We start from the raw sequence: 26,501 nt of genomic DNA on the forward strand, positions 1-26,501 counted from the left end.
GACGGCCATTTGTATTATATAAACAAGGTATTATATTTCATCCTTTATAAAATGACATTAACAGTAAATGACAAATGAAGACAAGAAGCTCCTGGAATAGAAGATGGAGGCGCACATCAGAACCTCGACTCCATCAGGACTCCTGCGGTTTCTGGAGCAGTGTCATACTGAGCTTTCCCATCATCAGAAGACTGGAACCAGAAAGAAAATGAAACATCACATCCATGTTCTTGACTTTTAGCTCGGGGAGAGACTTCATAGTAAGAATGATCGTCTGGGATCCACAGGAAAAGTCTACTTATGGATCCCATCACAGACACATTCATCAAGTACCACCACTCTTGCTCTCTCACCTTGAATACGTTTTGTGTGTGCAAAACAGGTTTAGTCATGAATGGTATGAAACGGATACCTTGCTCCAGCAATCAAGCCAGCTGGCATGAACTTCCTGGACCCATAGAACCTCTTTCCCATGACGCCAGTCAGAGCTCCTGATGTAGCTGCAAGACACAGTGTGATGACAGAGAACTCAGAACGCATTACGACCATAGAGACACATCACTGGTCACTTATTCACTGTATCCACTCATTACATATTTTTATTCATTTATTTATTAGCACAATTCAAACAATAAAATCACAACAGAGCTAAATGAATATCACAGTGCAGGAAGAGACAAAAAGCCAACTGGGCTTATTTGAAGCCTCCACCTATATAATATTTAACATAAAATGAAAAATGCATAAAATAGACAACAAAAGAAAAAAGAAAGAAAAATAATGTAATTATATTGAGTCTGTGTAGGCATGTGTGAGCGTGTGTGTGCATGTGAAAGTGGATTCTACCCTGTCCGGTGGCATTTCCTAAGCAATGGGAATGCCACAAGTCCCCATGAGTGAAACAGATAAACATTTTGATATAACAGCTAAAACAAGAAAGACATGAACACTAATCCATAAAAAAACTCTTACAAAACAGCAATTAGACTTTCTTTTAGGCAATTTTTGAAACATGTTATAGAATGACATTTCTTTGTTAGGTGGAAAAAAATCATTCCATAATTTGGTTCCCCGAAATCTAATAGAAAGTTGACCTCTGCTAGTCAGTAATTTCGGAGGATGAAGATGTGAAGATTGACGAGTTGAGTAAGAATGAATAGTTCCTCTCAATGCAACACACACACACACACACACTAAAGTCTTAGTATACCAACCGAGGGACACCCAAATATTTTTGGGGTCATTGGAGATCTGGTAGGCACCAAAACCCGCGAGGCCACCGAAGAGAAGACCCGCAGCAAGAGAGGGGGTACTGCCTGAAAGAAACAACACATGTCATTGTAAACTGGAGGAAAGTCAAGCAAGCAAGCAAAGACCACAGCAAAAATGTCAATATAAAAAAATAAAAATAAAAAAGGTGCTCTCCATACCTGCTTTCACATAACCAATGACTCCCCCGGATGCGATCAGGGCTGCATATCCATATCCGACCCAATCCGCAGACATGTTGGACACCTGCAACCACAGCGCGTGAGTGAGCAAACGGACCTCATGGAACTAGCGAGTTCAGACGCCTTCCTGCTGCGAAACCTAAACGTGACTTACAGATGCAAAAATACCAAAAAGGACCTTCCGACTGATGCAACACGCAGCCGTTGTAGGAAACTAGCTGAGGGGCAAGAGAGCACTTAGAAACATTGTTTCACGTGAGGAAGTGTCCCCGCTGTCACACGTTTTTTGGGGGGCTAGAAATCGTGACATTGTGGCCCCACTCGAGTGTGTGTCTGGATTTTGAGATTAAGCTAGCTGCTGTACAGTTTTTAGCAAGCACACCAGGAGCACAAACACGCGACACGCGTCGCTTACATGAACAAATACAGAATATATAACAACGACATTTTCTTTGTAGAACAATTTAAACTTTAACAGTCTGATATTGTCACAAAAGAAAGCTTGAAAACGCGAATGAAGCCACATATACAACCTTGCTCTCTCAGTTTGTCCTCTGTCACAACCAACAGCAGCCAGGTTCTCCCCCGAGCACAAATGAGTGGAGCACATAACACGCGCCACGGTGCCTGATGGGAAATGTAGGCTTCGTTGTTTGGTAGGCAAAGTGCTGCGTTCAAGAGAGTCGGAATTTGTAGAAGAAATAATTATAAAGTAATAATAGATGGCGTTTTTTTCCGATATGAAGATCATATTGGTTCTTTAAAAAAATATATAAAAATGAATTCATGTTTTGCATGACATTCACCAAACCACGTGTAGTTGATGGAATATAGTCTTTGGCAACGTTGACAAAAAAGGTACATTTACAGTTTTCGTAGTAATAGTAATCAATAATATCGTTTAAAAATATTTTTTTTTTTAAGATACATTCCATTACTAATCTTTATTGACCGTATAGTATATTGTACATATACGCCACTATTATGTCTTTATGCTGGTCTCAGCAAGCAGAAAATAACAGTAGCAATTTGAAATAAGTATCACTGTGTGTGTACGATTAGTGATTCATTAACATCTTTGACATAATCATTCTATTTATTTGCAGCATATCATTTGACACTGCCACCTCTTGAGATTGAGTATGTGCCCCTGAGCACAGCTTCCCCATCTGTTTCCACTTTGATGTGCATTAGTCAACAGACCTTTATTACAAATTATTTTGCTCGAAGATATCTCATCTAAGAGGACCTTTTTTGTTTGATATGTCTCCATAATTGTACTTTTATTTCTATGCTGGGGAACAAACAGGGGAACAAACAGGTAGCTGGTTTATGACATAACAGTTAAACTACAGGCCTTGCATGACCTCGAAGACCGGATTGAGTGGGACCTTGTTTTATTATTTCAACCACAAGATGGCACCACAGGATTATATTAAATTGTGTTTAAGACATACCCCAACATCTCCAAGCTTTAACGGGATTTTTTTGGTCCTCTTTCAAATATATTTTTGCTTTACATTAAAAAAAAAAAAAAGTCTTTAAAAAAGGACAAAACACACAGAATATGACCTGTAACTTCATCATAATATATGTCTGTTCAGTATTGGAGCCTTGTTGGGTGATTACCGTGAAAATGGACACGTTTAGTCTTGTCTAAGTGTGATGAGAGTTCATAAAGAAAGACAGGTGGATAAAGGTTAAAAAAAAAAAAGATCGCGTGACTAAGCCCAAAGAATGTTGTCTATTTAATTTAAAACCTGAATGATAAACCTGACATTTGCCTGAATTCTTACTATATGTTTTTATATTTCACTAACTTGAACATGTTATTTTGGACCACCTGCTTGTTTGTTGTTGTGTGTGACTGGCATCGGTTTGGCAGCTTCCTTTCCTGGAAGGCTCGCTCACATTCTCATTTGGTTTCAATTACCTGCAATATTGTCTTAAATGTATCTCCGGAAGCAAGGTGGCGCTATAATACAAGTTATGGGAAGCAACGTTTTCATACAATAGGCCTGAAACCTTTTCACTCAACAGACATCAATTGCGTGATCTCACCGAGCTACATGGGGCTTCTGTACCGGGATAGCGCCGTCCTCACGCCGGCTGACGCGTCCAGCTGGAGCGAGTCTGCAGCAAAATGAAGAGATAATAATAATCTGCTAAAAAATCAAGCTGAGCATTTATTTTTTTGAGATTTTTATTCTCCAACACAACTTGGGGGCAAAATAATCGTTCCCAACGGCCCATTCAACAAAACGAAGAAGAAGAAGAAGAGACAATAAAGTAGTAAAAGACTTCCGGCAACATATTTGTCAATGAGAAGGACCGCGTAATTTACGCAGTTTATGTCTCAGCAGTTTTTGAACGGACCAGTACCACACACACACACACGCACACACACACACACACACACACACACACACACACACACACACACACACACACGCACACACACACACACACACACACACACACACACACACACACACACACACACACATACACACACACATATACAACGCCACCAATACCAAAGGAATCCAGAAAATATAACTTATAATAACAATAATTACAACAATAATTACAACAATAATAATGTATTATAATTTGTCTCAATATGAATGAGCTGTACAAATTGCCTGGGGTGCAGCCGTTGCCGACGCCTATTAAACACAGCTCGCAGTTTTAGGAAGTTGAACGTTGCCGGAGGCCCGTGCAGTGCGAGGGTGGAAGTGGTTGAAACCAAGCCCAAGACAAACAGGCTGGATCTCCAAAGGGACCCCGCTCCTGTCTGAGAGTTACCCATTCTCAGACAGCTCTGCTTTAAAACTTACTCCTCCCTTAGTGCGCAGAGCCCCGAACAATATTTCTGATCCCCCCCCCCCTCTTTCTCCTTTGTCCAGCCTGGCGAGGTCTTTATAGCTGCAGATATTGTGTGTGCAGTTAAAATGTGTTCGCCTTTGAAGTCAAACATGAAGGCTTGTTTTAAATATTAACACCGCAAAAAAACAAAACAAAAATCTATAGATCCAACGTGGAATTATGCAATTGCAAAAAAAAAAAGAAGAATAAACCTCAACGATAAAGGATTTATAGGGGAAAACGCAAAAGGAGGTGTATTTTTTTTCCTTAAAAACTTTGTCCAATAATCTCAGTGCATGCATTAAATATATTTAATATAAAGTGTTTGATGTAAAGTGATATCCAACGTGCAGCTGCCAGCAACCTGCTCTCTGTGTGCTCCATCAGGGACTTGAAAGAGGGCAAAAAAGTGGTTTTGGACGAAAGCTTCGACCATTATCACCTATGTGAGCGCACGTGTTGCCCCCCCCCCCCCCCCCCCCCCCCCCCCCACCCCTCTGTGTGTGTGTGTGTGTGTGTGTGTGCGTGTGTTAGTGTGCGTGCGTGCGTGCGTGTGGAAGACAGAGAGAGGGAGAGTTCATTCGCTCTTGGCCCGAGGGGTCTACATAAGTATGTATTAGAAATAAACAGTGGATAAATAAATAATGAGCCTCACAATAGCAGGGTAGCTTTCTGTGAAGAAGGTGTTGGCAGTTAACCTTCAAGTTTTTAACTTGACACAGTTTCATTTGCAGTGACAACTCGTGTTTTCTAGACAAAACAGTAAAGAAGAACCACACAAAAGGAAAGACAACTATCAGATATGTCCTTTTCAGTTTTTAATATCAGTCGAGGACAAACATATATAATTGTAAAAACCTTACTATTTAATTATCTTGTTGTACTCACTTATTAATTCAGTATTACCATAAATAAAAGGGAAAGTAAACCACATCACAGTTACTTACTTTTCTCACTTTTTATAAACGAAATACATTTTTGATGAGTTTTAAATTGACACTTTCCGGCATATATATATATATATATATATATATATATATATATATATATATATATATATATATATATATATATATATATATATATATATATACGCAGATAGATATATAGAGATATATATAATAGAGAGAGAGAGCGACAGAGAGAGAGAGAGAGAGCGAGAGAGAGCGATATGTATTATTAATAGCAATGGCTGTGATTCGTGCTGGCTGGTATCTCAGAGTTTCCTCAACAATAACTAACATCAAGATTTTTTTGGATCGTTTTATCATTTATTCTTTTTATATAAACTCATGTAATTGTCTTTGAAGACCCATCCAGCACCCATAAGATAAGCCTTTTCACTTTTCCCAGGTAGTTTCTCCTTTCTCGTCCACACCCAGAGCATTGCGCATGCGCATCTGGGTGGCTCCGCACCGCTTTTTTTATGGCCAGGTGAGACGATCGGGTCACGTAAAAAAAAAAAAAAACACCCAAAAAAGTAGAGCTTTAGTTTGGGACCGAAGGCTCAATGAGATAGACACGGCACCGGATCGACCACAAAAAACACCAAAGGCAGCAGAAGACAAAGAATGTCAATTATGGGCAAAATGGGGGACTGGCAGGTATGTGCTGCTTATACTTTAAGACAAAGACACGGCTGTGAAAATCCATGAACACTGTCAAAGTGTCGACTTGTTGTCGTTAAAGGCTGCTCTCGTGAAACATGTTGAGAAGAGAGCTGATGCAGGTAGTTTGGAGGCGTGTGTGTTTAATCCGTCAGGAGATCATACAAAGAAGTTATATTATTTTGGAAAAACTGTCGCCTTACTACCATCGCGTAGTTTTGTGTTGTTGTTCTCTATGTGTGTGTGTGTGCGTGTGTGTGTGCGTGTGTGTGCCGTGGAAGCCTGAGGATGTGGATCGCATGTTATTATTATAGGTTATAATGACTGCACACGCGTTTCCGATACACGGTCATGTGTTTTATCATACATTAGAGATGTGTGTGTGCAAACAGACACGAGAGAGGTGGAGTGTTTATTTTGTCTATATTATAAGTGCAGCCCTTACTCTAAAACGCGTCGAGGTGAGATCTGGACTTTTCATAAATGTAGCCTATATACTTCGCCTACTCACAGCTGTTCCACATTCGGATTACACGTTTTCAGCTCACAAGTTGCAGAGCATCCCATAGTGGACTTAAAGAGCCATGTGCGAGGCATTGGTGTGTGAGGTGCGGAGGATTACAGAGACAGAAAACTTTAGTTTCACTCGTTTAAAAAAAGGAAGAAGAAAAATCAACAACGATCACCACCACAGACACCCAGGCCATGTCTCCCGAAAGACACTCGCATGTATAGCTGTCATTGTCAGCCAGTTTCACCGCTCCATTCTCATTAATAGCCTAAAAATGGTAATCCGGGGTTTTAAACGAGAGGAGCCAACGCCTTAAAGAGCTGGCGACCTGTCTGCTGACCCACGACCTGCTGAGGTGAAGGCTCGGCCGGCGACAGGGCAGAGCCAGGCTCCCCTATACCGCTCATTCAAATGAAACAGGGCCATGTTGTTGTGTTAATTATTTACATTCCCCCAAAACCCTGCGCCCTTACAGGTAGTCAATGGACCTGTGGAGCCGCTTCGAATGGCTCACCTTTTTAACATAACATTGGAAGAATAGCCTCTCAAGGTCTCCACTCTCAATGGGATTAAAATAACAGTTTGGGAGTAAAAAATAAATAAATAAATAAAGGTTGGCAACAAAGTGTGTGGCAGGGTTGTATATGTGCATAGGCCTGCTGTCCACAGACAAGTAATGGATAAGGCACTGGGATGTGCAGGCCTGAGTCAGTACACTTCAGCAAAAACAGAGAGATTGCTACAGAAAAGACAGTGGCTCTTTTTTCCTTTCTTTTGTAATCATGCAAATTTAACGTTAAAATAGAGTCAAATGGGCTTTTTCTTGAGCCCCGACTTGTAGAAACTGACCCAGGTGCATGCAGATCCCCATGCATGGCTGTAACCTCCCCCCTCCCCCCATCCCCCTCAACAAAGACACACACACACACACACACACACACACACACACACACACACAGAGCTCACTGAACAGTATAATAATAAGCATGTGTAGCGTGGTGCTGCTTTAGTTTTTACCTGTGCGCTGTCCATTGGTGTTGTGTGAGCAGATGGGGGGAATCAAACGGCTGTTGATATGCTAATGAGGCCCTGTGCCAGTGTTATTACAGAGCTGCTCCAGCCCTTCGCTTCCACCATTAGAGGGAGACCTCAGAGCGCAAGACAGAGAGAAGCCCACAGCTTCAATAAAAGTAGTTTTTCTGAGCGGGGAGCACAATTCACTGAGTGAAAACAAGACTAAGGCGATACCACTCAATATCCACCTCAACAATCCATGAGAATGCTTTGGAAATTAACTGATAACATTAAATATGAAGATTGCGAGGTAAGGGTCTCTCCTCTTTGATTTGTTTAATTTAATTTAACTTTTCAAAAATGTATTAAGGTGATCATTGTAAGGGGTGTGTTGTATGGTTTCGATACAGATATGTCATTCTTTTGACAGCTGTTAGTGAACACATTTAATTCAAGTGCAGAAAAGGAATAGATCCATTGTTTTGTGTTTGTTATTCATTTCATAGTCTCCTGTTGTGCATTTGTGTAGAGTAAAATTCGCACAAATAAAAATGAGAATAATACGATTATTAGAATTATAACGAGAACAATATTACTACAAATAATTATTAGATTAATTTATCATTATGGACAACAGCTTTATTTTAAATGTTAGTTGCATGAGTAAATTCCCAACAGTTATTTCTCTTTCTTCTTCTTTAAATTCCCATTAAATAATTATATCCGAATATGAAATGACACGTGGACAAAAAAATATATATATTATACACCACGCATTTAATTAAAAATAAATATTTTGACTACATGGCAGGTGTACGCGCTAACACAGCCTGCCTCATTCACTGCACAAATGGCAACCCCTCAGTTTTAATTTATTAGAAACATGAGCCGTTAGAATATGCGTGTGTGGCTGTATACGTGTGGAGTGATCATTGTTATGGCCATAGACAAAGTTTGACAGTAATATCAGGGACTTGTTTAGGAGTGGAGAAGCCGGTCCAACGTGTTTCCACCGGCGTCCTGAGAGGACACAGCGGCCGGGAGTAGGAACACTAAAGCTGGGCACCTCCTGCGTTCATGTTGTGGTGTTTTAAAAAAGGCATGTCATGTAAAAGGTAATGTTTTCCCGCTGATGGGTGCAAAGAAGAAGAAAAAAAAGCGTAATCAAAAGCCGGTGTTTTTGTTATTAATAATAATAATTAAAAGAAAACGTGGGATTCGGCGGAAAGGGGAGTGGAGCTCTTTAAGCCGCGTGTGTGTAAAAAAAAAAAAGTTGTCAAGAGCCTCGGATCCGCGCGGCCCTGTCATCGACTTGTTGTTTGTTTGTTAGAATGTATTTCTTTCCGGGACAACATTTAAAGTTATAGCCGGTGCCTTTTTTTTGGGAGTCGTATACCGGAACCGGTGGATTAATTCGGCGAAGACAGAGGAGAGGAAAGAGAGCGGTGGAGGACGGCTCGCTGTCGGAGTGTGAGCTGCAAAACAAAGAGGCGAGCGGTGGTGCCCGTGACGCCGTCTGCGGGGTTTTCACCCGGTTCAGAGGTGCACGTTGCTTCCTTCCACGGCTTCTCCCCCTGTCTGTGGTCCACCTCCCGTCATTCCTATGTCTTTCTTTCACTTTTGCGCTTTGGCCCTGGGACCCTTTTAAAATGCCCCCCCCCCCCCCACCCCCCACCCACACTTCTCCCACCCCCCTCCTCCCTCTCTCTCTCTGATTCGTCAGACGGGAGTGAGTGTCCCTCTTTTTGTCTCTCTCTCTCTCCACTCCCTCCTCAGTCTCTCACTCCCTCTTTCTCTCTCTCTCTCTCTCTCTCTCACTCCCTCTCTCCCCATCTCTGATTAGATATACTGATTCCTCCTTTCAATGGACGTCATTTAAGCGCAGACTCCTGCCTTGAGTTGCGTCCTCCGCTTCACGCCCGATTTCCGACCATTCTTTCCTTGTTATTAAGTATTCCTGCAATATTAATAGTCATGAATGCGTTCTATTAGGAGTCCAAGAGGGAGACGAAGAAGCGGCTCTTTGGCTAATATGAGCTCAAGCGAGGGGACGGCAGCACTGTGATAGAAGCCAGGAGAGCAGGGAGAAAAGAGGGTTTACCAAGAGAAACTTTTCAACCCGAATCCGCCAGCACCGCCGAATATCTGCATTTTTACACCCACGTGAAGGGCAGCGGGGATCTAACCGTTTATTTCTCATGGATTATCGTCCTGCTTCTGTGGCACATATCTGATCGCCGGGGCCATCGTGATCTTTCAGGAGAGAAAGAGAGTCTTTTTCAAGGGGCTACATTTTTTTGGTGGCTTTTTGCTGGTTAATTCCTTTTGCTCGCCCCCCTCCCAGCCCCCCTCCCCCCCATCCCATCCCAAAACACTCAAAGTGTTTTCGAACTGATTATTCTTTCCTTGAGTGGCACCACCAAAAACCCTTTCAAATGTTGGTGCACAGTTTTTCCGCGATGGTAAGTTGCTGAATCTCCGCGTCAGACGACTTCGAATCTTGTTTGCATATCGGATTGTGTGATGCTGCTTATTTTCGCTGATTTGATATTTGGAGAATAATGGGTGCTTAAAAACGGTGGGACACACTGGGGAAGTGTTGACATAATAAGATGGTTCGGTTGTTTATTTGAGGGCATTCCCATCTACGGAACTGTCGATGTTTTTATTTGAGAATGTACTCCTATACCCGTTTATTATCACGTTATTTTATTTCTAAAACTTTGCCGACAAGTAGTCCCATTCGCTGCGTGAGCTGGTGGTGTTTATTGTTTAAAATCCACCAGGACAAGCTCTTCAGATTTAATAGGCTACAGATTCCACACTTGGTCTAATTCCTGTTATACACTCGGGCCATATTTGATAATGCCCCAGCATAAGCCCAGAGCATTCTGCAGTTAAAACAAAGAGGGGAAATGCGATCATATATGGTTGTGTTTTTTTTTTTTTTTTTTTTTTTTTTTTTTATAAATAAAAAAAAAAAATTTTTACAGGCTAAACACTTTTCTTTCTTTTCCTCCCCTGCCAGGACCGTCACGACGGCTCCAGCAATGGGACAGCCAGGCTACCTCAGCTGGGCGGCGTGGGCCAGAGTCCCTACACCAGCGCCCCTCCGCTCTCCCACACACCGAACTCGGACTTCCAGCCCCCTTACTTCCCTCCGCCCTACCAGCCCATCTACCCGCAGTCTCAGGACCCTTACTCGCACGTCAACGACCCGTACTCCCTCAACTCCCTGCACGCCCAGCCGCAGCCGCAGCACCCGGGATGGCCGGGCCAGAGGCAGAGTCAGGAGAGCGGCCTGCTGCACCAGCACCGCGGCCTGCCCCACCAGCTGTGCCGGGAGTACCGCAGGGAAGTGCTCCTACCGTCCGGCCATGGCATCGATACGGGACTGTCGGACTCTATCTCTCTCCATGGAATACCTCACTCTTTAGACGACGTTCAGGTGAGGCAGCTTTTACCCGAGTCTCTTTCTTGGCTTTGCCTATTTTGTTAAAAATAATAATAAAGGGGCTGTTATTAATCGCACCGTTGTTTACAACCACTGGTATATATTTTTTATTTATATAATCACTTACAATAATAACAGTAATGGTGTTATTTTTTTATTTGGAATTAATTGTTATTAGTCTACTATTTGTTCAAGCACCCTGCCTTTCATAATTAGATTACTCTGTATTTGTGTATGTTATACGGACATTTGCAAAAGTGTTTTTTATTATCATCATTATTATTATTATGTTTGTTATTGTTGTTTCATAAATGTTAAAAGGATGACACGCATTCAAGTTGTTAGTCTCTGAACAGAGCAATTTTTATGCTTGAAAAAATAGCACGACAGTATTTTTTTTTCAATGCTGTCATAATTATTTCGAATAAAACAGCACAATCCAGCCTCATAATTTCCACTTCTAAAATATAGTTTTCAAAACACTGCACATGAAAATGCTTTCAGCTGCCACATTCGATGGGGATTTGCTCCATATACTATCGCTTGAATCTAATTAAATGAGATAGATAAATAAATAAAAAGGCGTCCGTATTATCCACACGGATCTCCTCGTGTCGCCTCATTCTTATTTCATTTTTTAGTTTAAAAACGAATGACGCTCGCCGTTCTCTGCTGCAAACAATCACATTATGATCCCCGAATAGGAGAATTGAGTTTGGTGGGTAGAGTTTAGGTAATAGCTGCACGATTACTAAAGATGCATGATAAATGAGCGATGAAAATGTCCATAACCCTCATTCTTATTTAGAGGACTCTTCCCAGTTTTTAATCAGAAACAAACACCAATAATCATCTAATTAGTTCATAGGCCTTTAATAGGCTGCGCCGCCGTAATTACTATCCAATCTAGATTAGAAGTTTCCTTGTGAGTAGAGCCAATATGAGGGCGAAATTAGGTCAGGATTATGGGGCGACACAGCTTCGTTATTTAAGTCTGACTTTGTGATCTGGTGTGACGCGTCCATCAGTGTAGCCCCGCTGGAAACAGTCGTGGACAATAATAACAGGTATAGGGCCTCGAGAGCCTCCATGTTGGGTGATTGTGGAGGCTAATTGTGTCAGGCTTTGTTGGTGCGTTCAGCACCGTGCGTTGCGTTCACTTACACGGGACTGAGGTTAATATGTTTCTTGCCTTTGTGCTAAAATTGTCATTTTTTCCCCCCTTTCCACCCCCCCCCCCCCGCATGTGTGTCATAGTCTGTTGATGATCAAGGAATTCACATTCCCGACCAGACTGTAATTAAAAAAGGTAAGCAATTTCCTCCGAGATATCATGCATGTTTCTGCAAGCTGCACACCACTAGGCTATATACGCACACGCACGCACGCACGCACGCACACACACACACACACACGAACACACCATTCTGCTCGAGAGACCCCGATGCAATGCGGTAATGCCTGACTGATCCTAATACGCAGTAGCCTATTTTTCATTACATGGTTTCCAAGTGCATCAAACTGGCTGCACCTTTTTTTTCTTCTCGCTGATGGAATTTACTGTCAGCGTTTCAGAGCAGCGGGGAGATGAGTGGAGCTGGTGGGCTCTGTGGGCCCGTGGTATTGATGGACAAAGATTCAGGCCTATAGACGATCCTTGCACTTCAGTGGGGAAAGCCAATAGCTGCGATCACACTGCATGGTCTAATTTAAAATGGGAGTTGGTAGCGCTGGGTGGAGGTCTCAGTGTGTGCTCCTTCCCTCATTTGGGCAGGGAATCAAAACCCGGCTTTGAAAAAGCACTGAACGATAAAGCGAAGGTTTTTGGATTATACTATTTCTTATATAGTTGCTGTTTAAATTATATTATACAGCACGAGGAGACCTATTTTTTTTTGTCAGGTCAAATTAGAACTCACTTTACGAGATATGGGGCGATTTTTCATTTCCCTTTCTGTCTTTTTTTTTTTATTATCCCATTCTCTCTATTTTGAGTATGTCTATCTGCGCATCAACATGATAATTGGCTTCTTATATTAGTAATCTCAAGAGTTCGTTTAACTCCTATTGTCTCTATTAGGCTCCCCTGAGCCATTAATGTCACAAGTGATCTATCCAAAGGCGCACAGTCCCAGTCCCCTTTGTCTCCGGTTACTGCACACCAAAACGGCATAAAGCCCAGTCGTGGTGGGAACCCCCCCCCCCCCCCCCCCCCCCCCCCACCCCAGTTTGAAATCACACACGGGCGATTTTGCTCGATACCGTGGATATGTCCAAATAGGTAGACTTTAACCACATCTCTCGGTGTGTGGCTGCTTTGTGCAGCAGAGTCGCTCCTTGGTGCGCAAAAATAGAACGAGCGCGCGCTCAGATTGTGGAGATTCTCGCTGTCCGCCTCTGAGATGTCGACACACACATATCGATGTTGACCGCGCTGCTGTTCAGATAAACAATATAGACGGGTTGGAAATATTCCCAATGTTTGTACACGTGTAGTGTGGCGATAATTGTGCCGGCTAATCCCTGTCGTTACTGATTCCACAAACATACATTTGTCCTATTAATATTATTATATTGCCATGCTGTAGGCCTCCACCGGGCGCTTTTCTCTGGACGTCCTTGTTGCTGAAAGTGTACACATGTGGTGCTAAACTCTAAATCCGGGGCCTAAATCCCCCCTTCTCATTTAGTTAAGGCTCTGCATTGCATGAAATTCACTGAGCACGGTCTCTCCCTGTCTCACCCCCCTCCCTCCTTCTCTCCATCCCCTCTCCCTGGCTATAGGTCCAGTGTCTTTATCCAAGAACAACAACATCAACGCCATCCCCCTAAATAAGGACGGTCTTTTCGGAGGGGTGGTAAACCCCAACGAGGTGTTCTGCTCGGTTCCGGGTCGCCTGTCCCTCCTCAGCTCCACATCAAAGTACAAGGTCACAGTGGCAGAGGTGCAGAGACGCCTCTCGCCGCCCGAGTGCCTCAACGCCTCTCTGCTGGGCGGGGTGCTGAGGAGGTGAGTTCGACTGGAAGGCTGCACACAAATATTCTCTCTCTCTCTCTCTATACCTCTCTGTGTGAGTGTGAACTATATTCCTCTACTCCAATCCATTTCCATTCTCTCTGTGAGTGTGCATCTCTCTCTCTCTCTCTCTCTCTCTCTCTCTCTCTCTCTCTCTCTCTCTCTCTCTCTCTCTTTCTCTCTGTACCAAGAATAATTAAAATCGACCAACCATGACACCTAGCTCCTGCATTTAAAGCAGGAGAGGTCTGTTAAATTCCATATTAACTTCCCTAGCACTCTCTCTCTCTCTCTCTCAAATTAATGTAGGCCTAGTCTGTTTCAACCCCAGCTCTATAGGCCCAGTGAAGGCATTACACATGAAAACATTGGTCTCCAGTGAACTGTCTACTGAAGTGATGTAGACACGCAGCCAGTAATAGTACTGCCTATTAAGTAGGGCTTTATTTATTCATTTTGTACAGTATTTGTCTGCTGGTAAAACGGCTTGGCTCTTTTAGTATTATTTATAGCGTTTATGAGGTATAGTAATGGAGGGCAAAGCCAGACAAATTCAGTCCATTCACCTTTTAATTTGTGACAAAGAGCTGAACCACATTTACTGGCTGGCATGTGATGTAAATATCATGTATGCATTAATTGTGGAAAGTATCATCAAAATTAAAGGACATAATATTTCCAAATATGTCATCGTGTATATGACTTTTTTTCCGTGTATAGTGCAAACCACAGTTTCCCATAAATTCACGACAGTGTTGCATATTTTATATATTTAAATGTCTGCTCTCTTCTGTCACAGGGCCAAGTCTAAGAATGGAGGAAGATCCTTAAGGGAGAAGCTGGATAAAATCGGCTTGAATCTACCTGCGGGCAGACGCAAGGCAGCCAACGTCACCTTGCTGACGTCACTAGTCGAAGGTAAGTCGTGAGCTGTAAATCACGTTGTTGCTCCCGCGATACCAGTTGCTTCAAAACTGTGTCTCTCTCTCTCTCTCTCTCTCTCTCTCTCTCTCTCTCTCTGTGTTGGAAATCAGCATATGCGCTCATCCGTGTAATGTGGACCGACTTTGCCTCGCAAGTAATAAAGCATGAAGGATGTGCGTGTGTGTGTGCGCGTGTGTGTCTGTGTGTGTGTGTGTAGAGAGAGAGAGAGAGAGAGAAATAGAGAGAGAGAGAGAGAGAATGGGGCTGGTGATTCTAGTGGCGTTGGCCTTCGCTTTCAGGAGCCCACTTGCAGGTCCACGGCTGGCCTAGTTTATACACTGGATGAATTTGTGTTGAAGTCCAGTTAATTATTGAGTGCTGCTTGTTTATTGGGCACCGCTGAGTTGCTTCACCTCATGGATGAGAAGTCGATTGATTTATTAACCCTGCATTGTTTCAAACATTATTACAGCCTGGGTATGGCAGCGCAGGGCTGCTTTTTTTTTTTTTTAATGGTGACTTAATTCTTTCGTTAATAGCTTCCCATGCTTTGGTTGTCCGTGAAGAGTTGTGTTGCATGCAAATGAGGTGTGCGTGTGTGTGTGCGGGAGGGGGGTGGGGGAGTGGGGGGTGACCTATTGGGAGCTATATATTTTGGGCCTATTAAAGAATAAATTAGTCGATGGTGGCGCGCTGAAAAGATGCATTTTTCGCGAATGGATGAATCCATTTTGCTCGCAGAGTTGAACCTTATTATTCAGTGCAGTGGTATTTTGTGTGCTGTGGGTTTCCAAAGGTGAAAGCCTACGATGGTTCACTGGTCCCTGTTAATCATTATTGCAGGAGAGGGCTGAACGCAATGTTCATTGTGCTTCGTAGCAATGTGCTGCTGTATTGTAATGAGCCTGGAGAAATGTATGATTCTGGGTAATAGAGGGGTGGTGGCACGTGTGGTGGACGGCAGAGGGTGGGAGAAGGCAGCGGGTTGTTTGGTGAAGGGACACTGCGTTTTGCAGAAGTGCTGTCATTGTTTATGATCCGCTCCATTTTATGGAAACGAGTTTACTGGACTTGAGCTTTGATGCTAATTGGCGCATGCGTTCTTCCGGAGTGGAGGCTTATGGGCAGGAAGCCCCGCAGTAAAAAGTCAACTGCTTCAGGAAATTAAAAGACATGGGGGAAGAAAAGAAGAAAAAAAAGAAGAAAAAAAATATTCAAACCAACAAGAGAAGAGAGCTCGGGCAGAATGCAAGTTGTGATGCTCATAGATCAGCATGTAAAGACAAAGTGAGATTTAGGGATAGACATTTAAAATTGCTTCCCCATGCCTCTGTGATCTGCTGGACTTTCAATAATGTGCAGGCATTGGTAATCAATGACATGGTGTTAAGCATGACGCTCCGTCTATATTTCATAACCACTTATGCTTTCCCCCCGCCATCTTTGGCCGTTCTCACGGTATGAAGGAGAGAGAGAGAGAGGGGAGAAAGAGAGAGAGAGAGAGAGAGAGCTTGACGTGTATTGACAGCTCGCAGGCCTGTTTTTTATTATTGTTATTTAATTATTATTCCTCGGGTACTTTTTTGTTATCATCATTAGTGTTGTTGTGAAGGCACATGTGCTATAACCCTGCTGTCTGGACGCGCTGCTCAGATCAGATTAATCACGTGTTAGTCCAGCCACGGAGTGTGTGAACTGCTCTGAATTTGATGTAACCATATTTAATAAGCAAACACATTCATCCTTTTTCCCTGTTTTTTCTCCTTGTTTCTCAGGCGAAGCGGTTCATCTTGCCAGGGATTTTGGTTATGTATGCGAGACCGAGTTTCCAGCCAAGGCAGTAGCTGAATATGTAAACCGTCAGCATTCCGACCCAAACGAACAAGTCCAAAGAAAAAACATGCTGTTGGCCACAAAGTAAGTGCTATTATCACATTTCACTTTGTCACACAACTGCACCCCATAGTCATACCCCCAGTCTGTGCCACTGCTTGTGTGCGTGTCTGTGCGTGTGTGTGTTTATTTGACACTCGTGCACGTATATACACACAGAAAACTCATTAATTATTTTTTTTGTATTTTAATAAAATGTAATTGTTCATGCGTGTCACAAAAAAAGTACTTTTTGAAAAAAATACAAAATGTATACACGATATGTCAGATGTGTCAGGCATCAGGCCACTATTAGCAAGCCTAATATTAATTAATTCACCTTTTTATTTCCAGACACACATCTTTAAATGTTACATTTCTACTAATTATGGATTTTATTCGGACACTTATTTTTTTATTATTTGGGCTACACGTGCGATCCAATATTAGATCATAATGAAAACACCTCTCGCGCAGAAACATGTGCTGCTGTTGGTATGTTGACTGAACCTTTCCCTCACACATTATACTGACGTTGACACATAGCTGGTTCACATTGGTTGTGGTTACTTTATTTAATTTGCGTTAACTGAAACATGGGGACTCCTGAAACGGCCCGCATGTAATATTAATGACGGGCTGCTATAATCAAACAGGCTTTTTGAGTGTTATAAAAAAAATGCTAAAGCTTTAAGTAAAGTTCTATAATATAAACTTGTAATACAATGTTTAATACGAGTTACAATATTCTACATACAATAACAGTGTACTGCATGTAAGCAAGTTGTATGGAGAAAGGTGTTTGGGGGAATAACAGCATTGATTATCATTATTGTATCGTTGTATATGTTTGGGCCTATTTGATAATGAAGTTCCAAGTTTACATTGGAACATTTGGACTCAAGTCATTTGGACTCATGTTTACTCTTAACATCCTCTTAATAAAAGCAAGATCTCCTGCCACTGAGCTCAGAGATGAACTTCCACCTGTTTGTAGCCTCGGGACATTTTCTTTAGCCAAGTGATACGTTCTGAAAACAAAGCAGAGTAAGAAACACAGTTTCAGTCCACTAATAAATGTTGTCGAACAAAAATAAGAACATGATTGAAACCAGTGAATTTGCAGAAACAGGCTCTCACCTCAGTGGCTGCTCACTTTTACACTTTCTGACAATTCAGAATTTACAACAGTTGCACTGACTGATTTTTATTTATTTTTTGTTGCAGTGTACCCAATTTGATTTATTTATTTATTCTCCCTTCTTTTAAACATTAAAATGCATGCAATGGATTGATGACATATACTCTGGCTCGGTCATTAACTCGCCGCTCTATCAATCTCTTTAGGCAAGTGTGCAAAGAGTTCACAGACCTGCTGTCCCAGGACCGCTCGCCGCTCGGAAACTCTCGGCCGCAGCCCATTCTTGAACCGGGGATCCAGAGCTGTTTGACCCACTTCAGTCTAATTTCGCACGGCTTCGGGACCCCGGCACTGTGCGCGGCAGTCACGGCCCTGCAGAACTATCTGACCGAGGCTGTCAAAGCCATGGACAAAATGTACCTCAACAACAACCCCAACAGTCACTCAGATAACGGCACTAAAGGCGGAGACAAGGACGAGAAGCACAGAAAGTGATGTTTCCATCCCACCTTCATGGGCCAAACCCCAGGGCCCTTCTTCTACACCGGCCCACGTCCCTCCGCCTCGCCCCCCCCCCACCCATCCAATATAAATATTATAAATACCTTATAAATACTATTGATAAAGTTAAACGTGCCACTTCCTGATCTTGCGCGGTTTTACATGTTTTGTTTTTACATCCCACTTTGGATTCACGAGGAAACGACGCAAGAATCGACTTCTTCTTCTTCTTCGTCTTCTTCTTCTGCGTCTACTTCTTCTTCTTCTTCTTCTTCTTCTTCTCATCCTTCTTCCGACACCTGAACCATATGAAATGTTATTTTAAAAAAAAAAAAAAAAGAAAAGAAAAGAAAAAAAAAGCTGCAGAGGAACAGCTCCAGGGCGAGGAAAAAGGTGTATTGCCTCAGCCAGAGGACTTTTTATGTACTCCCCTTATTTTTTATGAGCTGCAACGAATGGACTGAAATCCAGCGACCCCTCTACATCTCAATTTTACGATTGTGACAAAAACGAAGCGAAAAGAGGATGAATTCTTATCAGTATTGTGAATAATAAACTTGAAAAACAAAGAGAAATTCCACAGAGCTCCATGTCATGACTTCAGTTGTAGACTCTCACTCTCTCCAAGCGACCAACTTGAACTTTTTGAATTTCAACACGATTCGCGGTTATATAAGGGAATCAGTGTTCATGTATGTATATATTTATTTATGTGTAATTTAATGGGAATTGTAAATATGGTGCGTCTGTTGAAACTTCTTTTTTTATTTTATTTTTTTTATTTATCTGGTGCCTCCTGTTTTAGTGGGTTTGAATATTCGGTTAGTTCTTCATGTGATTTTATGGTTCTTAGAAAACAGAAGTTTGGGGTATTTTTTATTTCTCTGGGATATTTCAATTCAGCCCTCTTGTAGCATGTTGAGGCGACATTGAAACAAGTGAACAAATTGAATAGAAATAAACTTCCATTTCTCTCTATATATATCATCCTTATTCAGTTTTTTAAAATTTGAGACAGAGCATACGGTGAGACCCTGAGGATAACTGTTTGTTTTTGTGTTCCTATTTTCGTTTTTATACAAGCTTTTATGTGTTGTGCCAATCAGAATACGTTTCACCTCTTGTTCTCTCCTTGAAGCACCATAAAAGCAATAAATGGAATATTGTCTTTTTTTAAATGTTGGAAGACATTCAAAAAACACTTTTTGGGACCACCTGATATCTTGTTATGTCCGATAATGTCCAAAATTGGAGGCGGTTTTAGCTGTATTGTATAGACATGTGCTGGCAATAGTTCCCATGCCTGTCAATGTATTATAGTCCTTTGTTGCCCAGAAAAAAATAAATATTTGATACGCTTCATCTCGATATTTATTCATATCTTTTAATTTTTTATTCACTGCCTGATTCGCCCGGGTGGAATAATTTTTTTTCTTCTTTTTTTTCCCTTTTGGTCTTAGCATTTTTTTCCTCCATTCTGAATGGCTACAGTAATTGAGTTTAAGTCTCCCCTGACGATTGCTACTTGCAATAAGCAGCTGAACTCATTGTTTCCCTCAAGTATAATAAAAAAATATCTTACTTTAAACTCCCTAGTTCAGAGCACAGGATCTTATGCAGGCCAAATGGCTCATAACAATGGATACACTCGCGTTTGAAGTGCCGCGCCACCCCTCCAGCTAAAACCCTCTGAGATGTATATAGGCCTGGTGTGCAATGTTTGGTTGTTATCGGCTATATTTGGCTCTCCCCCGTTTATTCTGTGCTGGAGCCTTATTCAAAGACATGCATCAAATATTTGTTGTTTGCCTCTCCGTGTAATCAATGAACAATCAGCGCTCAGTATGCTGGATTTTAATCCATATTCCGTGATATAATTAGGCCTATAACACTTTCATAAAGAATCCCCCTTCTCAGAGCGGGTATTGTGTCTCATTCCGTTGTGTTTGGCTGAGTGAGTCCATAAATGTGGCCATCACGCTGGTTGTAATAGCAAATCTGATGGTGGCCTTTGCTTTATTTTGCGTGCAGAGCTGCACAGAGCTGGCCGTTGCATAACATTTGAGTTGAGTTTGATTGTATATTGATGGCGTGGCACCTATAGCTCGAAATCAATCTCGTCTGGCGCATGAATCAGTCTGGTGATGTATGCATCTTGCTGTTGTTTCTCGCTTCCTCCATTTCACTGTCTGGTAACCATGCAGTTTAAAATACTGTAACACTGCATGGGTGCCCCCCCCCCCCTCCCCCTCCCCGCCTCCCCCTCCTCATCTCCCCCTCTCCTCTCCTCCTCTTTTCCTCTCTCTCTCTCCAATCTCCTCAGCAGCCATATTTATTATCTGCATGACTTTCGATCCCTGGTTTAATTCTGAGGCAGTTGTTTTGCAGGAGGGTGAATGAAGCCTAACTGTACATGTCCTTGGCATAATTGCGATGCACAGTGCTGGAGCAGGTGAAGCGAGGCATTGTCTGTCAGGCCCTGTTTTTGTTGGCTCAGTCTTCAGATTGTGTGTGGGATCCTGTCCTCAGGCACAATAGCTCACTCATAAAGGGGAGAGACTACCCGGCTGCTCCTGCTATGGTGGATGTGAGGGGGGTCGGGCCGCATAAATAGTCACTTTCAGGGAAAACAATCGTATTAAAACAGCATTCATTGGTATTAGCGAAAGAAGGAAGCCCCCTCACGTGTGTCATTAATGCTAATGTTGTTTAATAAATTTATCGGCGTTTTGCTTGAATGAAAACAGGGTTTTGAGGGTGAAACGAACGCATTAGAAATAGGGGTGTCTGTGACAATGGTGGATATGTGTGTGTTATTAGTATGAGATGAGGAGGATCGGAAGGCCTGTAATTGTGTCTCTCTGTGTAATGGAATTGGAGTGTTAAAGAAACTCCAAATCCCATTGTCTGCTGTTTGTTTACACTGATACCAGCCGATAATTTGCATACCTTTTTTTAATACAAAATTGTAATTTTACCCTAATTTGATCTTAAACAGATAGAGCTATATTTTCTTTTTTTTTAGTATTGCCTCACAGCAAAAGTATTTCGCTAAATAAAAAAACTAAACAAACAAAAAAAAAAGAAACAAGGAGGTGAAATTTGATGAGCCAGTCAGCAATACCCAGCTGAATTTGGCTAATTCAATCCATAACTGCTGCTTGTCTCAACTAAAGCAATTACAGCTGATTCCCGTATAATAATTAATAAGTGTTAGGCCTGTTGTTATCAAATATTCTGCAGGATACGCGAAATGAAATATGATGCTAGGGGTTAGAGTGATAGCCGACACTTTGTGTGATTAAGCGTCTTCTGCAGATGACGATGCGCGTGTGGAGAGCTGTCTGTTCATCTCATCCATCCCTCTGCTGGTAGAGGCAGGTCCAGTGGGCTGGCGCGCTGCTGATATTTATAGTTTGTAGCAGAGATGAAGGCCAAACAGACAGACTCAGTTGAACCGTCTCTCTGTGTGCACACATTCTTCCGGCTCCAATCTTTAAATCTACAGCTGCATGCACCGACGGTTGCATCGAAGATTAATTCAGAGATGGAATTCATGCTCCTGTGCAAATGTATTATATCTTTTTATGTATTTTTTAAGGCTATACTCGTCTTCTATATTGATCACTGTCTGTCGAGCAGACACACACACACACACACACACACACACACACACACACACACACACACACACACGCATAACGCACATAACTGTTCTGCGGCTGCGCTCATCAGTCCTATACAAATATGGCCCGGGCCGTCCGCTATACACACGCCGGCAGTGGTGACGTTCGGGGTCGGAAAGTATTTAGTGGATGCCGCGGAAGGCATCGCTCGGTCCAAAGGAGTGTCCGCGTGGCCTAATGAGCCTGGAGCGCCGCCGCTGCAGCGGACTGCACGGCGACGCTCGCAGGCGACGCCGCGGAGCCGCCTGCCTGCAGTGGGTGGATGCAGAGCAGCGTGCGCATTGCCCGAGCGCACTGCCACGGATGTGAGATTGTTGCGATGGGAATTTGATTTAAGCCCAGCTTGTCCCCCTGACATTTAAACACAGGGATCTGAAGGAGATGGAAGTCATTGTTTTAAGATAATTGCGCCGTACTTTGATAACAAAACAAAACAAAAAACGGATTAGTGTCCGCACGATGCTGTAAAGTTGTTCCATATTAATGGAACAGAGACGCTTTGACCGAGGATTTAAATTGACTTCACATGTTGATGCTCCAGAAATACTGAGAGAGACAACGTCTTATGATGGAGAGCAGATGGTCACTTTATCGCTACCATTTCTGCAAACACAGTAACAAATATGATACCAGTATATATACTGGTATCACATTTGTTAACGGCGCATTTCTAACCGCCGGCTTTAATAAGTGGCTTGGACAAGACGCAGGTTCCTCCAAATGACATTTCATAGGGTTATCGGTGCGATCGAATTATGTGACTTTAAAGTTTGCAATGAAGCGCAAAATGGCTAATTGTCCTCAACTCTGACATCAGCCCGTCAACCCCCTCCCCCGCCTGGCGTTGACCCCCTATGGGCCCCTTGCCCACTTCTGTGAGCCAGGGCTCAAAAGCCAAGAGAGGTCAATGACTCCACCAAATCATCAAATCACCCTTGATTACTTGAGACATTAGGTAATCGATTAGAAAACATTAAGTGACTTTGAATAAACAAAAGGACTCATGATAGGCGCTGCTCAATAACTCCACTGCAATATGGCTCATTCACAAAAAAATGAGAGTCGTTTGATTGGCTGACGTCTGCAAGGAAGAACGCACCTACAAACTCTCTCTTTCTCTCTCCCTCTCTCTCTCTCTCTCTCTCTCTCTCTCTCTCTCTCACACACACCTTTATATATATATTTTGACACCTTGAAAAGGCTTTATGAACAATAAATACTGTTGACCGGCATCAGTGTCATCCTCCAGTCTGTGGACTAAGGTTTGGGACTTCATGGGCTCGTGTGTATCCCCAAATATATGGACAAAAAAATGGTAGATTAAAATTGTGTTAATGTTTCTGCACTTGGTTCATGCAGTTTTATATTCTAGTTTCAGTCACTCTCTCTCTGTGTGTGTCACTTTCTGTGTCTCTCCCTGCATCCTCTGCAGTCAGCCAGGGGGGGAGTGTCGCCCCGGGCCAAACATATGCTTCTTTCCATTGCACTAATCCAAATGCAGCGTGGAGGAATAATTGCTCGAGTGGCCGTGGCTTCGCAGGGGCTTTGTCCCTCACTGGCTCCCGTCAGCCAGGCACACGCCATTTCAATCAACTCTCTCTCTCTCTCTCTCTGTATCAAACCCCAGACCTTTTTATCAAACCAGACCCTCACGCACCATAAGCACCCAGCCACATCCTTTAAAAAGCCTTCTTTTTTTTTTAAATTAGTATTTTCCCCTCATGTTGTTGTTGCTGTCAGGTCATCTCATTTGGAGCGCCATCTTCATTAATATTGACAGTGCACCACGTTGGCAGGCTTTATTGGCAAAACGGTCGCATGAGCAATGACTACAAATGAAAATGAAAATGTTGCTGACTATTTTAGACCAGCATTATTCAGGCAAGAAGGGTGCATGTTTGGTCATCCAACCAAGTGGACATTGCTGATCATAACGTGCATTGTTTACTGCAGAGCAATGGCTGTGATGTAGAGACAAGAATGGAGTGAGAAATGACATGACATGCGGAGTTTCACAGATGTTACTGAAACCTCGAGGCGTTTGGATGGAATCTAAAATGCTAAGCGCCAATTTAAAGTAAGCTCTCTTGTAGTAAATTAGTAAAAGCATTAGGATAAAATAATAATAATAATAATAATAACAACAGTCATAATAATAATAATAATACGAATAATAATACGAATGATACTAAAACTAATACTAATTACGAATAATATTATTATTATTAATAATAACAACAACAACAACAACAACAATAATAATAATAAGAGTAATCATAATAATAATTAGAAGAAGAATAAAAACAATAAGATTGACTTACTGAATGTAACTGCACTGAAAAGGGGAATATGAATGGAATATTTGGGAAACACATTCAATCCGGTTCTATCGCCCTTTAAATGATTGGGTTCATTATAAAAAGGTGATTCGGTGAGGAAACACAACTGTCTGTTTCTGATGAATTTACAAACATACAAAGTTTTCCCTGCAAGTGGAAAGCAGCCAGTTCAGCGTGCACATCGGCCTGTGTTGCCGCGTGTGCTGCATAAACAGACACCCGGTGCGTGTTCACCATGCATGTGACATCCGTTGCCTTATTTTCTGAGAATCGAAGATGGAAAATTCACTCTAGTAAAATGGAGAATTTGCCAGGAAATCACACATTTCCACGGATAAGGGATGGAATAAGACAGAGAGACAGAGTTGGGGGGATTGGGGGAGGGGGAGATAGCAGCGGAGAGCCGTGGATGTCTGACTGAATTAATAGACATGATAATTTCACACTATTTCATAGTGAGCTATCTGTTCCATCACAGCAAAATAAAAGGGTCACTGCGCAGCTGTGGCAAACCCCAAGCGTTATTATGAAGTTTGATGATAGACCCCCACCCTTTCTTTCTTTTTTTCCTCTCTCTCTCTTTTTTTCTTCTCTCTGGTACTTTGCTTCGGGCCAGCAATAGCTCGGGGCCACGCCGGTGCCTCCCCATGATAAAGGACTTATACTCTGTCTGTGCGCAAAGAAAGCCGCAGCAGCTTCTCTCTCTCCCGAACCTAATCAACTCACTGGCTTGGCCCTTTAACGATTGGTATACACCCCCCCCCCCCTCTTCGCCCCTGTCTTTCTTTCTCCATCCCTCTCTTTTTCTCTTTCTGTCTCCCTTTTCTCTCTGTGACTAACTGAACATTTAGTTGGACATTTATTTACCCGTATGCCTCAAACACAACTTTGTTAATAACAACAACAATACTACTACAACAAATATATATATATATATATATATATATATATATATATATACATATACATATGCATATAAATATATGTATATATATATTTATAGAGAGAGAGATACATATATATATATATATATATATATATATATATACATATAAATATATATATTTACACATACATATATATACATGCAAATATGTATATATATATATATATATATTTATAGAGAGAGATACATATATATATATATATAAGGCTATTTTACTTTATTAATAACAACAATAATACTACTACATATATATATATATATACACAGTATATATATATATCCATATAATTATATAAATATATAATATACATTAGAGTGATAAATATATATACGGTCATTTTAAACTCACCCGAAGTTGGCATTTTTTTTCATACTTTCTGACTCGCATTTTGTTGGACGCACTTTTTCATCCAGCTGCTCAGAAACAATACCGATTTTAGGAGGAAAACTTAGCGTCTAAATGTCTGTTTTCAGAATCTGAGGACAAGTATATTTTTGTTTTGTTCCTACACAAATGTTTATTTGCTTCCCGAAATAATAAAAGAAGTGGAAGAAATGTATAAAGAAACGGGACACACTGAGCATAATGTGGACCTCTTCCCCTGCAGCTTCCAGCTTGATAGGGTCCTAAAACTCTAATGCCAGGTGACAGGGCCCATTCTGTCCATATGGGTATGCGTCTGCCTTCAGGTCAGACAGTTTCAACTTCATCAAGGACACCAACGCTTATGCAGTTTATTCTTCAATGTAAAGGGTCAGTGGAGTGATGATGGGTGCTAAATTCCAACAATAAAACACTATTTATTATTTGGAAACGTTTTTTTCTTCCCCCCCCTTTTTCCTTTGGTTATTTTGGAATTAGTTTGATAAAAAGTAGACATATAGTACCAAATATCTACGTCCACTAAACACTCTAAATTAAGAATAATGTGAAATGAACTCCATAGGACCTGTGGAGAAGATGTACTCCATGTGGGGTTGCTGCTCTCTACTTTGACTTATTTGTATGACAACAAATGACAATTATTTTGTCTATGCATGAAGAAGTGTGACTAAACAGGCGGGACCATAACCGAATCATTACCCTTTATTTTTATTCTCAGCTGTATTTCTTCCATATCTTTCTACTTTCTGTCATGCTAAAGATGCTTCCATTGTTTAGCCTGCAATT

The 26,501-nt window shown here is 41.9% G+C and overlaps 2 protein-coding genes across 6 annotated transcripts; one reads left to right on the forward strand and one right to left on the reverse strand.

The window, feature by feature from the left end:
- Positions 1–8: 8 nt before the first annotated feature.
- tmem14ca (transmembrane protein 14Ca) lies at positions 9–2,100 on the reverse strand. The gene is made up of 5 exons (XM_034559882.1): positions 1,985–2,100; positions 1,431–1,515; positions 1,215–1,316; positions 413–500; positions 9–191 (listed from the first exon to the last, which is right to left on the reverse strand). The coding sequence occupies exons 2-5, from the start codon at positions 1,504–1,506 to the stop codon at positions 134–136; spliced, it is 324 nt and encodes a 107-aa protein (XP_034415773.1). The 5' UTR covers positions 1,507–1,515; positions 1,985–2,100; the 3' UTR covers positions 9–133.
- A 3,790-nt stretch (positions 2,101–5,890) lies between these two features.
- tfap2a (transcription factor AP-2 alpha) lies at positions 5,891–18,377 on the forward strand. 5 transcript variants are annotated; one of them, XM_034560295.1, is made up of 8 exons: positions 7,702–7,761; positions 10,480–10,899; positions 12,163–12,214; positions 13,035–13,048; positions 13,710–13,915; positions 14,721–14,839; positions 16,621–16,762; positions 18,065–18,377. In XM_034560295.1, the coding sequence occupies exons 1-8, from the start codon at positions 7,711–7,713 to the stop codon at positions 18,351–18,353; spliced, it is 1,293 nt and encodes a 430-aa protein (XP_034416186.1). In that variant the 5' UTR covers positions 7,702–7,710; the 3' UTR covers positions 18,354–18,377. The 5 variants fall into 5 exon arrangements, with proteins under 5 accessions (XP_034416185.1, XP_034416186.1, XP_034416182.1 ...); XM_034560294.1 differs by lacking the exons at positions 7,702–7,761; positions 13,035–13,048 and adding an exon at positions 5,891–5,923 and having other exon boundaries at positions 13,690–13,915; XM_034560291.1 differs by lacking the exon at positions 13,035–13,048 and having other exon boundaries at positions 7,711–7,761; positions 13,690–13,915.
- The last annotated feature ends 8,124 nt before the right edge of the window (positions 18,378–26,501 follow it).

This window comes from Cyclopterus lumpus, chromosome 20 (assembly GCF_009769545.1).
Source record: "Cyclopterus lumpus isolate fCycLum1 chromosome 20, fCycLum1.pri, whole genome shotgun sequence".
Lineage (NCBI taxonomy): Eukaryota > Metazoa > Chordata > Actinopteri > Perciformes > Cyclopteridae > Cyclopterus > Cyclopterus lumpus.

What these genes read in the sequence shown, in the direction of transcription:
- tfap2a (XM_034560291.1), top strand. Translation starts at nt 7,711, where the DNA reads ATGAGAATGCTTTGGAAATTAACTGATAACATTAAATATGAAGATTGC. An exon ending in TTAAATATGAAGATTGCGAG is followed by an intron (nt 7,762 to 10,479) that starts GTAAGGGTCTCT and finishes CTCCCCTGCCAG; the next exon opens with GACCGTCACGACGGCTCCAG. An exon ending in ACTCTTTAGACGACGTTCAG is followed by an intron (nt 10,900 to 12,162) that starts GTGAGGCAGCTT and finishes TGTGTGTCATAG; the next exon opens with TCTGTTGATGATCAAGGAAT.
- tmem14ca (XM_034559882.1), bottom strand. Translation starts at nt 1,506, where the DNA reads ATGTCTGCGGATTGGGTCGGATATGGATATGCAGCCCTGATCGCATCC. An exon ending in CATTGGTTATGTGAAAGCAG is followed by an intron (nt 1,317 to 1,430) that starts GTATGGAGAGCA and finishes TGTTTCTTTCAG; the next exon opens with GCAGTACCCCCTCTCTTGCT. An exon ending in AAATATTTGGGTGTCCCTCG is followed by an intron (nt 501 to 1,214) that starts GTTGGTATACTA and finishes TGTGTCTTGCAG; the next exon opens with CTACATCAGGAGCTCTGACT.